At 39.2% G+C, this 17295-nt stretch overlaps 1 protein-coding gene and 1 pseudogene across 1 annotated transcript in view; one reads left to right on the top strand and one right to left on the bottom strand.

Annotated features, from left to right (window-relative positions):
* The window catches only part of POLA1 (DNA polymerase alpha 1, catalytic subunit), a 291963-nt gene that overhangs the window by 254888 nt on the left and 19780 nt on the right, over positions 1 to 17295 (bottom strand). Inside the window, exons 11-16 of the mRNA XM_036840342.1 lie at positions 11844 to 11956; positions 11014 to 11130; positions 9721 to 9795; positions 6975 to 7113; positions 6079 to 6233; positions 2541 to 2625 (exon numbers count right to left, since the gene is read on the bottom strand). Of these exons, the coding sequence (XP_036696237.1) occupies positions 2541 to 2625; positions 6079 to 6233; positions 6975 to 7113; positions 9721 to 9795; positions 11014 to 11130; positions 11844 to 11956 (684 nt within the window). The remainder of the gene's footprint in view (positions 1 to 2540; positions 2626 to 6078; positions 6234 to 6974; positions 7114 to 9720; positions 9796 to 11013; positions 11131 to 11843; positions 11957 to 17295) is intronic.
* On the top strand, positions 7474 to 7938 carry LOC118888846 (annotated as a pseudogene).

Below are 17295 nucleotides of genomic sequence, written 5' to 3'. Positions count from 1 at the left end.
TACAGTTAATAACCCTGTACTGCATATTTGAAAGTTGCTAAGAGAGAATATCTTAAAACTTCTCATCACAAGAAAAGAAAAGTTTGTAACTATGGTGATGGATGTTAACTAGACTTATTGTGGTGATCATTTTGCTACATATACAAATATGGCATCATTATGTTGTATACCTGAAAGTCATACAATGTTACATGTCAATTATACCTCAATTTTTTAAAAGTTTAGAAGATTAAATCTAAAAAAAAGAATACCCAAGTACAGAACCCTAAGTTCCTACAATTGTTAAAGTTGCTTTGATGAAACATTTGCTATCCATCTAAGTCAGAATGGAAGATATTTAAGTCTTTCCCAAAGGAAATCACCACCACCACCAAAACCTCAACCAGCATACAATAGAGGAACTCAGTCCAAACTTCTCAAAGTTAGGATAGTAAAGATGACCAAAGCTTCCCCCACTACACTCTCAACTCCTTGTCATTCACAGCAGCTGTTCATACAGTGACATACTCAGAGGAGGTAAATGTTGAAATGAGCTAATGACTCTCTCTTCCACATATTTTCCAAACTATTCTCAACATCACTTTGTTCTGTGTATTCAACCCAACTTAAAGGGTAAAACTTCACAAAAATAACACACCACCCACCCTCCCTTCTCTGCTTGCTTCCCTTGTCCCACTCTCCTAGTATCCAAGAAACCTGACAGGAGATGCTGCTCCAGTTAATCTCTGGTTCTGGGCTGGAAAAGAACCCGGGAAGCATAACACATCAATAGTGTTGTGCCCTTATTTTATTTTTTACAAAAAAATGATTATTTAACTGGCCAAGTTCTCAACATGCAATACGTCAGAATCCGCGGTGGAGACTGCCTCATGGCACGCAGAATTCTGTGGAATAGTTTCACCCACGGAATTGTATGCATAGCACAACCCAACTCCAACATGATATTACCATAACTCCTCCCAAATAGGTAAACATTTATTTATTCCTTGGCATCTTGCCTCATCACACAAAACACTTTGGCCAGGCTTCTATAACAGGCTTTTAGGGTGACATCACGAAAAGAAAATAGTTACAGCATAATTTTGACCCAGAAAAAAACTACTCTACCACAATAGAGTAACCACTGGAACAGAGAAAAAGATATCAAACTGCCTCCCGACTTCTGCTCCTAGAAAAAAATTAAACAGCTGAATAGGAGCAACCAGTCCAATAAAACTTAGGGTCTACAACTGACCAAAAAAAACTTCTTTAGCAAATAAAAACAAAAATAAACAAATGGGACCTACTCAAACCTAAAAGCTTTTGCACAGCAAAGGAAACCATAAACAAGATGAAAAGACAACCCTCAGAATGGGAGGAAATATTTGCAAATGAAGCAACTGGCAAAGGTTTAATCTCCAAAATTTACAAGCAGCTCATGCAGGTCAATATCAAAAAAACAAACAACCCAATCCAAAAATGGGCAGAAGACCTAAATAGACATTTCTCCAAAGAAGATATACACAGATTGCCAACAAACACATGAAAGGATGCTCAACATCACTAACCATTAGAGAAATGCAAATCAAAACTACAATGAGGTATCACCTCACACCGGTCAGAATGGCCGTCGTCAAAAAATCTACAAACAATAAATGCTGGAGAGGGTGTGGAGAAAAGGGAACTCTCCTACACTGTTGGTGGGAATGTAAATTGGTACAGCCACTATGGAGAAAAGTATGGAGGTTCCTTAAAAACCTAAAAATAGAACCAGCATATGACCCAGCAATCCCACTCCTGGGCATATACCCAGAAAAGACGAAAACTCTAATTCGAAAAGATACACATATCCCAATGTTCACAGCAGCACCGTTTACGATAGCCAAGACATAGAAACAACCCAAGGGCCCACTGATAGACAACTGGTTTAAGAAGATGTGGTGTGTGTGTGTATACACACACACACACAAATGGAATGTTACTCAGCCATAAAAAGGAATGAAATATTGCCATTTGCAGCAACATGAATGGACCTAGAGAATATCATACAAAGTGAAATAAGTCAGAGAAAGACAAATATTATATGCTACCACTTATATGTGGAATCTACAAAATAACACAAATGAGTCTATATACAAAACAGAAACAGACTCACAGATATAGAAAACAAATTCATGGTTACTAAAGGGGATGGGCAGTGGTGGGGGGGTATGATAAATTAGGAGGATGGGATTAACAGATACAAACTACTATACATGAAACAGATTAGCAACAAGGACCTACTGTAGAGCACAGGGAACTAGAGTCAATATCCTGTAATAACCTATAGTGGAAAAGAATCTGAAAATAGATATATATTATATATAACCGAATACTTTGCTGTACACCTGAAACTAACACAGTATTATAAATCAACTATACTTCAATTAAAAAAACCTTCTTTAACAACATGCACTAAGTATCTTAAAAACATTTTTTTTAAGTTACTGATCCAACAGCTGGAGAAAAAACAAGAAAAATAAAAATTAAGCCATTAATAAACCAGCTAAAAAAATACATACCACAGAAGTGTGAGTGAAAGGGAGGCCGTGGGGGTGCTTTATCTAGTGCGAAGCTGTGATGCACCAACGCTGCCACAGCAATAATCTGCCAAGAAAGGAGAAGAAAATCACTTATCAGATACCTACTATGCAGTCTGCATTCTCACCACAACCAGCGAGAATAGAAAAAGATACAGATTTTAATCCGTAAGAATACGTTAACTTTTTATTACGGAAGTATTTAAACAAATAAAAAATAGAATAATAAAATCAGCTCTCATACACCGATCACCCAGCTTCAATCATCAACTCATCAACAGCCCTACCCCACATTATTTTGAAGCAAAACGCATACCTATCACTTTATCCAGAAATATGTCAGCAGGTATCCCTAACCAAGGTTTCTCAACCTTGGCGCTATGGACATTTTAGGCCGAATAATTCTTTGTTGTGGTGCTGCCCTGTGCATTGTGGGACGTTTAGCAGCATCCCTGGCTGCCAACAGCACCGCTCCCCACTCCCCAGTCTCCAAGTTGTGACACCAAAAATGTCTCCAGACATGGCCAAAAACCCCTTGAGGGTTAAAATCTCACCAAATTGAGAGCCATTACTTTAAAAGATGAAAAGTTTTTAAAATGCAGTACAATCATCTCAGCTAATTCAATTAACAGTGTTTCCTTAAAATCATTAAACATCCAGGCAGGATTCAAATTCTCATGTTTTCCCAACTATCTCAATTTTATTTACCAAATAAGTCCGTACTTTGCAACTGGTTCATATGTTAAACTAAGTACAACTCCTCCCCATCTATTATTTCTTGCAATTTATTTGTTGAAGAAACTGGGTGGTTTTGCCCCGTAGAGTGCCCCCCCAGTATAGACTCTGCTGCTTGTATCCCAATAATGTCATTTAACATGTTCCTCTGTTTCTGTACTGCCTGTATATTCATACATAGATCTGAAGGCTTGATAAAAATCAGATTTTTTGGCAAGAATTCTTTGGAGGTGCTACTGATCACTGGTTATCACATCAGGTCTGGTTATCTCTACTCTAGTGATACTAGCAGCCTCTGAAAATCACTGCCTAGATCCATTATCTCATTAGAGGTTGCAAAGTGGTCACATTCAATTTTTCCTTTATTTTATTTATTTATTAGCTGGAAGCCTTCTGTGAAGACAAACCTCCCCTCATCGATTATTTGGTTACCTGAGACACAATATATGTTCAAAAAAGTCAAGATAAATGCTTGATTCAATCTCTTTATTTACCAGTTTTCAAAATAATGAGTTAGTTCCCTAGCTTTCTTCACAGGTGAGCAATGCGGTGCTGTGTTTACAGCATCATTATGAAGTCGTATGTTTCAATCTGTTGCAGTTATACATGCTCAAATTGTCCCATCTTTGGTGTAGGAAACTCTTCAAGTTTACTCTTGAGTCCTTCTGACATATCTTCAGTAGATTTTAATATCGTCCTTGCTTTCTAGTATAACAAGAAGTTCCAGGCTTATCCTGGACATTTCCTGCCCCAAATCAGCTATTTCTTCACAAAACCCTATTTCCTTTCTGGGGAAATGGTATTTAGAAACCTCACTCTGGGTGCTGGAAGGATTTTTTTTAACTAATTAAAATTTCCCCAAACACTTAACTATTAAATATCTACTATATCAACTATTATTAAAAGATCAAATCACATACAAAAAAAAAATTGCCAAAAGGCTGTTAAAAAAGATCCCCATCAATGTCAAAGGATTTAGAAGCAAACACAAAGAAGCTCCCATCGACCAAAGAGAGACAATTTAAGCAGCAAAAATAACAAGAATAATTAATGATTGCAATAGATTGAAATATACTAAGTATATATAAAGCCCATGAGTTTATAATGATAGTCCATAAAAGAGGAAGCAAAGATAAGTAACAAGAAAAATAAACAAATCTATGTCAACAGTGCACATAATGTAGGTCCCCAACTTCCTACTCAGAAAACTGGCAGCGAAAGAGAAAGAAGTACACATTTATCTCTTCTTTCCTATATGAAGTACTGCAGCATAACCAAATAGTACTGGTTAATGAGGAAGAGTTAATTTTATAGAAAAATTTAACTAATAATCATTCTAACATTTCACATGCTTAACTTTAAACATGGAAAGGACGACGGAATTAGAAGACCATTTTACAACTCCTAATGAAATATCTAATTTAGGCAAAAATTAGATCAGTGGTTCTCAACCGGGAACAATTTTGCCCGCAGTCCCCAGGGGACATTTGGAGATGTCTGCAGGCATTTCTGGTTGTCAGAACTAGGCGATAGGGGTGATATTTGGCATTGGGTGGAGGCCAGGGATACTGTTAAACATCCCACAATGCACAGGACAGCTCCCACAACAAGTTCATTCGGCCCAAACATCAGTAGTGCCAAGGTTAAAAAACTTGAACCTACTAATCAATCATAGCCCCACTAATAGTGGTTTAACCAGACATTACGTGCCTACTGATACAACCCAATATGAAATACACTGTACCACCTACACAGTATTTTGGCAAAAAAAAGTTAAACCTGAACGTAATCAATTCGGCAGTGCTAATGAGCAGGGGTGGATACTTTTTTCTGTAAAGGGCCAAAAAGTAAATATTTTAGCCTTTCAGGTCACAGGGTCTCTGTCATGACTACTAACTTTGCTGCCGTGGTACAAAAGCAGCTGTAGATAATATGTGAACAAACAGACATGCTGTCTTCCAGTGAACTTTATTTACAGAAACAGGTGATGGGCTAGATTTGCCCACAGGCCACAGTTTGCCAACCCCTGGTATACAGGAAGAAATCCAATGATACAAGGAAGCAAACAAATACAGAAAATGGGTCATTCTTCGAGACCACCGACAGTGATTCCTCAATAAGTCAATGTCACTGAAAAAGCTGGAGGGGGTGGGAGGGAGCTGCTCACATTTAAAAGGGATTCAAGAAACAAAAATTAAACACCGTCTGTGGATCTTGTATAAATCCTGACTCAAATAAATCAACTGTTAAAAGACATTTCTGAGAAATAGAGTCATGTGACTATGGACTAGGTATTTTAGCTGGTATCAAGGAATCACTGTTAATGTTAATAGGGGTGATAATGGTATTCTATAAGAAAGTGTGCTTGTTTTGAGAGATGCATACCAAAGTATACAGGGGTAAAATGATACAATGTCTGAGATTAGCTTTAAAATACTTCAGGAGGAAAAAAAAAGAAGGGGGGCGATAAACAAGTGTGACAAAATCTTGCTAAATGGTGAATATGAGTGATGGGTATATAGGAGTTCATTATATTATTCTATGTCCATTTGAAGTTCTCCACAATAAAAAAATTTTAAAAACAAAAAGTCCAGCAATTTAAGTCTTTAAAAAAAAAAAACCTCCAACACCAGACAAATTCAGTTCATTCTTCAAAATGGAGTTTGGTAGTGAATTAGTATTCTTTCCCTTCCAAAACGAACAACCTTCCCTTACAGAAAAGCTGTACAAGTGCAAGAAGTATCGCACCTCTGGCATAGGTACAAAATCTGTCCTATTTCTTTACCTCATTTTCATGTGTCTTTGCATTCTGCATTGTCTTCATGCTCAAAGACATGACCACAAGTGGAGGAGGACCAACATCCTTAATTACATTCACCAGGTGCGGTTTCAAGGCCACTGCCTCAACTTTACACCAACTGATTGGCTGATTCAAGAGCTCTGAAAAAAAAAAAGAAACAAAAGATCAATAGCTATTTGCTGAAAAAGAAAAGTTACTATAATTAAGATATCTGTGATCAACCGAGATGGTCTTCAATCCTACCTTCTACTAAGAATGTCTTATTATAACATCTAACTAAAAATAAACCACGTTATTGGATTGTATGCAAATCTTCGTGTGTGTAAACATATGTTCATTTTCCTGGGAAAAAAGTCCACAGCTTTCATCTGACTTTCCAAAAAATCCAAGACCCAAAATAGGTTTGCAAAAGCCACAGCACTGCCTTAGAGGAATCAAAGAAAAACAGTTTTAAGAGATTCATGAAGACAAAACAGAGTATCACAAATGCAAGTATTGAAAAACATCAGGTAAGAGACCATACATGCATTATCCACACCGGGCAGTGATGTTTTGCTCCTTCAGAAGTCAGCAGTTCACTATGTATGTAGAACAGCTGAGCCACATCAGCCAGGTCGGAAGTCCATGCTGACAGCAACACAATGAAGGATGCACCCAAATGCCCGAGTAGGCTAACTAAAGCCTCCCTCCCACTAAAGTGCTAAGCACCACGGTGAAAGAGTGATTTCAAACATACTTCCTATACTCACTCAAGGAAAACCTTAAAGAAATAAACATTAAAAAGGAAGTGGTCGCACTGAAATTGAGTCCAATTCTTTAACTTCTAGAAACCGCATCTAACAGCAATTTACTTAGCATTCTGAAAGTAAATTTTCCCTTACGTGGATTTTTTACTTCGAGCCAACAAGGTCCTTTGATCTTTCTGTTCATCAAGAACAGTTCCAAGCTGGATGTGTTGGTCCCAAATACATGAGAAAAAGTTTCTCCTTTCAAATCCTGAGGAAGCTGGGGCATTTCAGCCTGAAAAAGGCAAAGAAGAAAAAAAAATCTTTTTTTGGTTAAAACTATTACTTCACATTTTCCAAAGTCTATATTTGAAATAAACAAAAGTCTATGAACCACCAGAAGAAACCCCTTTGATATATATGAAATGTAATTTGCCACAAATGAAATCCATAACAATTCACAGTAGGAAACAAAAACAACTCACAATGACAAAATAATGCATCTTGATGACACCCATTAGAAGAAAAATGGGCCAAGAAGCTCCCGCAAAAGAGGATTTCTGTCCAGAGCTGTACATGCCTTACTGATAAAGAATAGCCAAATAAGTACAACTCCTTTAGAAGAATGAAAGCGAGAGAGCGGGACGTTCGGCTTGCGAGCGGGAACCTCTTAGTCGTGCACGGAGAAAGAAGATTTAAAAATGGGTGATGTTGAGAAGGGCAAGAAGATTTTTGTTCAGAACTGTGCCCAGTGCCATACTCTGGAAAAGGGAGGCAAGCACAAGACTGGGCCAAATCTCCATGGCCTGTTTGGGTGAAAGACAGCTCAGACTTTCAGATTCTCTTACACAGATGCCAACAAGAACAAAGGCATCACCTGGGGAGAGGAGACGCTGATGGGAGTATTTGGAGAATCCCAAGAAGTACATCCCTGGAACAAAAATGTTCTTCGCTGGCATTAAGAAGAAGGGAGAAAGGGCAGACTTGATAGCTTATCTCAAAAAAGCTACTAATGCGTAATCGTTGGCCACTGCCTTATTTATTATGAAACAAATGTCTCATGACTTTTTATGTGTACCATATTTAAATTGATCTCATACACTAGAATTCAGATCATGAATGGCTGAGGTAATATTTCTGTCCTGATTTAAATAAGATTGGCTTGTGGCTAAATGAATATGGTCAGTTTTTTGAATTTTGATAGTAATTCTGGTTCAAAAAGTACTATCACTGTTTTCCCGTTCTAAAGAGATGATTAAACTTGAATAAGGAATGTTAAACTTGTCAGCGATACGGTGAATGCCTTCTCAAACCCTATAGGAGACTGGTTTTATATTTAGATTTCTGTAACTGGTTATATTAATATATTTAAATATTGAGAAGCTCCCTTAACTGTCTCATAGACCAGCAAGATTCACCTGTGTTTCAAGTTGTGTTCGTTTGCCTGTTAAGGCAAGGGCTGAAGATATACTGACAACGTCCACTTTATCTTTTTGGTCTTAACTATGCCAATTTAATTAAAATTCTCCATCTAAAATATTGCGTTTTACTTAACGAAAGGAATTTTAGTGTGGTTTATGTATAGCATCAAATAAAGAATATTTAGTACTTCTCACATTTTATAGATGATCTTTAAGATCAGATGCTTTTAAAATTCACTGTGACAAGATATGTTAGGAAACTTGCTTGTGAATTCTCTACAAAGTCAGACTAAGTTATAATTCAGGATTGTCTTTTAAACAGGTATTCAGAAACACAACTGTAGAACTACTGTAGATGTGTGATGGGTAATGGTGCTTTTGCCAACTCAGAAGGGTTAAGGTAGAGGAGCTTTATCATGAGCACAAATTTGTAAATTATCCGAACATAAGGCTTGAGAATTAAAAACAAAGTCACAGATCAAAAAAATAAATAAATAAAAGCAAGGGAGTAGGACTCATTCAAAATGCTTCCATGGAGAAAATTTTTTATGGGAGACAGTGTTTTATTTTTCTTTTCGTAAGAAATATTCGTGTTCTCAAGTTCTATATATATTGCCATGTGTGCTCTGATGAATACAGCCTAAACAAACCGATAATAAATTCAGTAATTTTCTTACGTTATCTGAGCAAAAAATAATGATACTGGTTATCATCTTCCTGTTGATGCTTGAAACAGTTGCTGCTTATAGAGCAATTTAAGACCAGGAATAATTACTAGTGCATCAGTTGAATGCTACATACATTCCTCAGATTAGAAATCCACAGCTAAAATTATCAAGTCATAAGCAATGTATTTCATCACAACTTTATTAATAATTTACACATGGCATGCAAGAAATGTTATTTCAAATTCATTTCTAAATAAAAGTTTTGACAATTACAAAAAAAAAAAAATGCTTCCATGGTACTTTTCATCACCACTGTCAGAGATATTTCTTAAGTTTCCCTTTTCCAACATCATGAGATCAAAACACTAGAACGGAGAGGTAAAGAGAGGTAAAGGTCCAGTTAATTAACGTCCCGCAGCAGTGACCTTGTCTGTCACGGGAGCAAGAGCAGCACTACAGTGACGCTATTGACGCTCTTGTCTCACCTTTCCACTGCTCAGAGGGACACTTCAACAGACTAATGATGTTCAACTCCATCTTGTGGCATTCATTCCACTTGACAAACAGTTGTGCAATTTCAACTTATTTATATAAAGATGCATACTTGAAAGCAGAGAAAGGCAGTATAACCTATAGTCTACATATTTAAATTCATTTTATTCATTTTAATTATTCATGACTATAAGTTCACTTCAATGAACTGTAAGCTTGAAGAGCCCTGCCAATACTCCTAATTGAAAGCCAGTTGAAATTTCAAAAATAGGAAAATGCCATTTTCAAGCAAAATCCATTCATTTTCTTTGTTTGACTTACCGAGTATCTAACTTCCAAGTACTCAGATTTCTCTGGAACATCAGGTATCTCAAAAGCATAGCTCTTTTCCACTGCCTGGATAAGTTGGTATTTAAAAATCATTAAGATAAAAAGACTTTTCACAAATTAAATTGACAAGCATTACATATACAACGCATGTCTCTGTATTTAATCATTATGGAACAGAAAGGTAAATAAAGCACCTTTTCCCCCTCTCAACGGGGACTAAAATAGCCAGTGACAAAATGTTAAAAAGACTTCTTTTGGACACTAGAGAACTTAGAAGTATTTGCATTCAAGAGAGGTGATAAAACATTAAAAATGTTTACAATGTCAATGCACTAAATTATTTGCTACTCTTTGATACTAAGCAACTCCATCTTGCTAGAAAAATTAATAATAAACATTATAATCATAGCTCACATGTACTGAGTGCTTGCTATGTACCAAGGATTGTTGTAATCACTAATCCCAATTAATTGACTTAACCCTTCCAACAGCTCTTGAAATAAGGCCCCATTTCTCAGGTGAAGAAACAGGCCCAGAGAAGTCACTCAGCACTTGTTCAAGGTCACAGAACAGGAAGTGGTAGGGCTAGGACTTAAAGCACAAGCAGTCTAGCCTGAGCACCTATGCTCTTCACCATTGCACCACATTGCTTCTAGAATTTTAGAGACCTGATCCATCAGCCACAAGTCAAAAAGCTCAAATAGTTCAGACGGTTAGCCTCATCTTCAGCAACTCAATCCTCCCTTTACTGCAATCACTGTTAATATAGCCAGTGTGCTGAGGGACTTACAGCCCCACAACTATGGCCAAAAGCATCAATATCTCACTAAAATGAAGACAACTGATCAATATGTATCACATAAATAGAAGAACTTTGTTCTATCAGAAATTGCATCATAGACCATGACTTTTAAAGATTTAACTTTCTGACCAAGACAACTTGTCAATAACCAACGTAAACAAGATCAGAACAGTTTCTTCTCCATCTCAGAGTAAGAACACAAGCTATGCTTCAAGTACTGGAAGCAATTACTTTGCTAATGTTATCTTTTTATTCAAATTAATGAACATTATACACAGTTTAAAGAGAAAGAATAAATATTTTTATAAATCTAACATATTGGTTTTACATTGCTATCTATGAAATTTCCATTCAATGAATTATAGCCACACAGAAGGTATTTTGCAAAAAGAAGATATGCAATAACTATTTGCTAAATCAGGAAATTAACAAACAACCAATATAAAGACCTGAAAAAATTATCATTATCATCAAATACAAACCTTGGACTTGAATTTCATAATCTTATATTTTGCTGCTATTTTCTCGTCAAATTCATCATAAACATCCTTCATTGTAACTGGAGTTCCACTTTCTTTCCCTGTATTTTGATCAATTTTCTGCTTTCCCATGGAGAGGGGAGGGGAGGAGAAAAAACATCTGTACATAAGATCTTTTCAACCACCAGAAACCCAAGGCTAAATCAACTTTCATCTTCACGCATTTAAACATTTAATAGAATAAGGTGAGTTCAAAGATACAAATGGACCCAAAAATGTACTAAATCCAACACCCAAGTCCTCCCAATGGCATCATAAAAGCAAGCCAGAGATAAAGATGATCAATCCTACAAAATGGGAGAATAGTGTTGTAAATCTTGACCAAGACGCTTCACAGTTCAACTGAGATGGGGAGCGGCTGGGGTTGAGAGAGGAGTGTGGATGTTAAGTCCCAATAAAAAGAAGGAGCAAATGGAATTGACCTTGTTAAATGGCTGTGGAGGAAATAACAAAACCATGAAAACTGGGCCAAGCACCATGTCATATTTTAGAGTCATAAACTCCCAACCCCAATAATTATGGAAATGGGGAGTGGGAGGGAAAGACAGCATTATGTACTGAAACTCAGGCACTTTTACGCTCTTTCTAACAAGTTGAAAAACAGATAGTGTTTCACTCCACTTCTCCCAATGTCTAATGGAGCTGCTGACAATCAGTGGTCACGAGGCAGGCGATAAGAAAGGTTGTAGATAATCCACAGCCCTGTCGAAGGACAGGGTTGGTGGCAGAAGACAGAATACACTTGGAATTAGAAGTTGTCTACTAAGGTTTACCGTTTCACGGGGAAGGAAGTAGAGCGTTCGCTCAATGTTTTTCACCATGACACAACAGCTCACATGGGTTTGGGCGAATTCGATCCAAACTTTGCCAAACAGAAATACCACACCTACAAGAATAAGGAAAAACCATGAGAAAATAAACATTTCAATTATATCACATTAAAGGGACGATGTAAAAGCTCACTGAATGTGTCCACACATTTATGCTTTGGTAAGTCATTTCTTACAGCAAATGTATCTGCTGCCCAATCCCAAAAACTAGTTCCTTTACTCAGTACCTATGCCATGACAATATCACATCAGTAAAACCTGTGACCACTGGGAGGACAGGGAACAGAATGATTCTCTAACTTGGTGGAAGCATTTTCCCCTAGAATTAGGGAGACATCCCAGGTAAATGGAGACAAACCTCAGTTATCAGGGAGACATCCCAGGCCTGAGTAGAAACACCCGGATAACTACTGAGACACACTAGGTCAGTGTAGAAACCGCTGGGGAATTAGAGAGACATCCCGGCTCAATGTAGACAGACCTCAAAAACTAGGGAGACATCCTAGATCAGTGTAGGAGGAAAAAAAAGACATTTTCCCTAGAACCAGGATTACCCAGATTAAGAGAAATAAAAAAAGCAACTTATTCTCCAACAAATCTCGTATTTAAACCTCTTATAAGACCTCTGAAAATATAATACTAAATTCCTTTTTAACTTGTACTTACCAACAAAAATTAACATTCATGTGTAAGGATAACTATGTATGGTATATCAGTATTCTCCTGTATGTAAAATTGTGTTTTGGAAAAACAAAATTCATCTCATATCTTATTCCATATAATAGTAAATATCTCCTAATAGGGCTAAACTATTATCTTCTATTTCACCCTTTCCACCTCACAGACTACTGAAGACATCTGGCTGGGTAGCGTTTGTAATGTTCCTCCCTCTCCTATTTCAGTTTAACAAATGGGGTCTAGTAACCAAATCCTTTTGAGATCCCTAAGTAACGTAGACCACAAAGTAAACCAAGCCTTTCTGGACATCAAGCCATTGCTCATGAAACATGGCCATCAAGAAAGGACTCCAGGGCTTCCCTGGTGGCGCAGTGGTTAAGAATCCGCCTGCCAAAAAAAAAAGAGAATCCGCCTGCCAATGCAGGCGACATGGGTTCGAGCCCTGGTCTGGGAAGATCCCACATGCCGCGAAGCGAGTAAGCCTGTGCGCCACAATTACCGAGCCTGCGCTCTAGAGCCCGCAAGCCACAACTACTGAAGTCCGTATGTCACAACTACTAAAGCCTGTGCGCCTAGAGCCTGTGCTCTGCAACAAGAGAAGCCACCACAATGAGAAGCCCACGCACCACAACGAAGAGTAGCCCCCATTCACTGCAACTAGAGAAAGCCCGCGCGCAGCAACAAAGACCCAACTCAGCCAAAAATAAATAAATAAATAAATTAATTAATTAATTAAAAAAAAGAAAGGACTCGAGGGAATTCCCTGGCAGTCCAGTGGTTAGGACTTCATGCTCTCACTGCTGAGGGCCTGGGTTCAATTCCTGATCCAGGAACTAAAATCCCACGTGGCCAAAAAAAAAAAGGACTCCAGAGATTTGATAGTCAACCTAAGAGATGGTCACTGCGCAAAATCCCAGGCTCCATGAATAATTAGACAGCAGTAATGAACATAGCCGCTCTATAGGGCCACTTGCCTGAGGCACTAAGAAAATTCTGGCACATGCAAAGGCTACTGTTCACAAGGCAAATTACTCCAGTTTCACAAGATAGCTCATCAGTGCTTCCTTTTGTCACTCGTTCTAGTAGAAATAAGACCATCTAAGAATTTTCATTTCTGCAGATGATTAAAATTCTTACAAGAGTTGTGTAATTTTCAGCTGGGGTAAAAGAGGCGGGGGTGGGGGGGGGGAGATAGGGGAGAGGGAAGGGAGGACTGTGGGGATGATTAAAAAAGAAAAAAGTCACAGTAGCTCAGAAAATTAAAAGTCATCCTCACAACAGTTAGAGACGAAAAACCAAAATTCCATGCAAAGAAAAATAAAGACCCTAATATTGGATTCAAAGATTCAAATAGCTCATTTTACAGTCAAACTAATATCACGTTTCATGTAACACATTTGACACTGTTTATGCCTCATTTGCCACAAAAAGATCATGGTAAACAAAGATTACATTCCCCTTAAAGTTACTAGCTGAAACCAGGTGCAGTCAGGATTATTCAACCTTGAAAAAGTCATAATGAAGACAGGATATCTTCCCATATGCAAAGAGTAAGATTCTTTTCATAATTATGGAGCATTCAGCAACAACTGACTTACTTAGAATCTGTAAGAAAGTGAGAAACAATAACAGGGTCTTTAGGAGTACTTCGTTTTTATTAGCAACATTGATTTCACCAAGGCTCAGTGATCATTACCTGCTATCATGATGAAACTGTTCAACCCTCTGAGATTACAGGACTTTTTTTTTTTTAAGCCATCTTATTTAACCCGTTGGCATCAATCACAGAGGACACAACTTCAGAAGTACCACAGAACAGCAGAGTGGATTGCGAGTGAGAAGCCCTGAACTCTGCCTCTGAGGAGCTGACCACTTTATCTTTTGGAGCCTCAGCTTCCTCTGCTTTAAGTGAGTAACTAGAGATGATGGTCTCTGAGGCCTTTTCCAGCACTAGAAACTCCCTTTTACCTTAGCAATTAGAAGACAGGCCAGTAACAGACTGGTACCTCTTTCAACTGCAAAATATTTCCCAATAGTGGTTGAAAAGGCCCATCCATGACTATGGTCAGTACCAGAATTCAACAACAATATATACCATAAATCGGTTGCTTTGCAAATATAGCTGTGCTTCAACATGCTTCAATCTTAACCTACAACATCCATTACTATAGATCAACACTAGCTAACAGAAATTTCTGTGATGACAGAATTCTTCCCTATCTGTGCTATCCATGGATAGGGTAGCTATCCACATGTGGGTACTGAGCACTTGAAATGTGACTAGTGGCTGAGAAGCTGAACTTTAAATTTTATTTCATTTTAATTAATTTAAACTTGAAGAGTTGCATGTGGCCAGTGGCTACCATAGTAGACAGCGCAGCTCTAGACCCCTGCCCTGCAAAATGATGCTGTTTTTTACTAAGAGTATCAACCAGTAAGCAATAGATAGAAGTAATAAACTCATTTTCACACAGGAAAGAGAGGGTTGTTGTTTCCTAAGGTTCTAATTTTTGGCAACTGACACCAGCAATCTGATGCTTTATATGTGGATTTATGGGAGGAAGACCATCCACTTTTGTGTTAGCCATTCTTACTCCACACTGCTACAAGGCTTCAAGAGGCAGACTTGGTAATAGCAGCAAATGCAATGCTGATTCTCTGAAACCTTTCATGTGCATCTACAGGACTGTCGCTGTGCAGTTTATTTCAATGAACATTTATTGAACATCTACTATGTAACTGGCATCATCCTAGATGCTGGAAATAAAAGGTCCCAGCCCTCCAGGAGTTTAAAGGCTTTGGGGGAAAAGACAACACAGAAGCAGATCTTTTCAAAATAATACGACAAATGCTGCAATGGGTAAGGGTTCGATGGGGGTCACAGAAAGGGCTCTTAGGCCAGTTTGGAGGATTAGGAAATTTTGGGAGACCACACTGGGGCTGAGCCAGGTGAGGGCATTCTAGGCAGACAAATACAGTGAGTAAAAGGATATGGTATAAAGAGCAGTAGGTACATACAGCAAACTATTTCTAGGACACAAAAGTCCTACACAGCAGGCAACAGAAGCCCTGCTGAGGAACTTGGACTGTAAGTCGCAGGCAGCAGCCACTGCGGATTTTCTCTAACGAGGAAATGACGTCCTGAGCAATCACTCAGGCTGCAGTGTGGAGGATGACAGCTGAGGGATCAATTAGGAGGCTGGGTTCAGTAGCAGGAAGGGCTCAAGGGTGGGAGTTGCGAGGAGAGAGAGAAGACAGCTTGTCTAGTTTAGAAGGAGAAAACTAATAAGACTTGGTGAGGGAAGTGAGGAAAGGGGGGACTCAAGGCTGGCTCCCAGGTTTCTGGTTTTGATGGGACCATTAATCAAGTCAGGGAATAAAAGCCAGCCTGGAGCAGACACAGCAAAGCACAGGGAGTGGCACCAGGATGGGCAGGCCCACCACGTCACCCAACTCCAGTGAGCACCAGCCATGCTGCTGTGCTGGGAGGTCACACGACACACACGTGAAAATGGTGTCCCCTGAAGCTGTACCATGGGGCCGCCCTGAGTATAATTTGCAAAGCCTCATGAAATCACACTTGCCGGCCCACCTCGCACCAGCGAGTTACAAAGCAGGCAAAGAGGTGAGAGGGTCTAACCAGATCATCTTGCCCTAGCTCAGGTAGATGAGATACCATTTCTAAGACTGCTTACATCTTTACCTCAGCAATGAACACATGGCAGTTTGCTACTCAAGCGGCTCCACAGGAGTTTCAACTCTTTGATAAGCAGAGCATATTAATGCTGCTGCCCCGCTCTGATGGTTAATACTCAGACTCCAAGAAATCACTTTGAAAAATTCAGTTTGTATCTACCCTTAGATCCAGAAACGGATCTGAATAAAGGCAACTGTTTAAGGGTGTATACTGTATTTTTTATGAATCTGACATGCCCTATCCTGCCCAGCCCCACAGTGAAGAAGTGCTCAAAGGAGCACAGAAGGAAACTAGAGAGCCTCCTGGCTCTTTGTGAGTCGGAATTCGTAGTATCAGCTCATTCGGAGGAGGACCTGGGAATTAGCCTGGATCCCTCCTTTCCGTTAACCCCCCACATCCATCCATCCATCCGCCAACGAGTTCATGTCAAAGTACATGTTACAGGCATTCGCTCCTCTCCTTCTCCACAGCCGCCACTAGTGCAAGTAACTAGCACACCTGCCGTGGACGGACTGATCTCCAGGGCTTCCACACTCCCTGACTCCAGCCCTGGGCGCGCGCGCGCACACACACACACACACACACACACACAAAAACACACACACACACAGCCTCTTCTCCACATAAACCAGAGGGTTCCTGTTAAAATGTAAACCCAACCATGGGTCCACTCGACCCCCTCACCCCTGCACCCCGCACTGAAAATCCTCCACTGCTCTTACAGTAAGACCTCAACTCCTTAATACGGCTTTTGAGGTCCTTTATTATCCGGCCTTTGCCTTCTCTCCGACTTTTCAGCCACGCAGGCCTCCTCCTTTCTCTCCCCAGGCCTCTGCACTTACGGGTTCCTCAGGCTGAAATACTCTCTCCTCGGCTCTGAATGTGCCTCAAATCTCAGCCCAATGGCCATTTCCTCAGACAGGCCTGCCCTGGCCATCCCCCAACTAACTGCCTTTACACCGTTCATTAACTTACCTTATTTACTGCCTATCTCTCCCACCCTACTAGAACGTAAGCTCC

This window comes from Balaenoptera musculus, chromosome X (assembly GCF_009873245.2).
Source record: "Balaenoptera musculus isolate JJ_BM4_2016_0621 chromosome X, mBalMus1.pri.v3, whole genome shotgun sequence".
NCBI lineage: Eukaryota > Metazoa > Chordata > Mammalia > Artiodactyla > Balaenopteridae > Balaenoptera > Balaenoptera musculus.
Note: the sequence above shows the minus strand (reverse complement) of the source record. Positions and strands in the feature narration are given on the sequence as shown.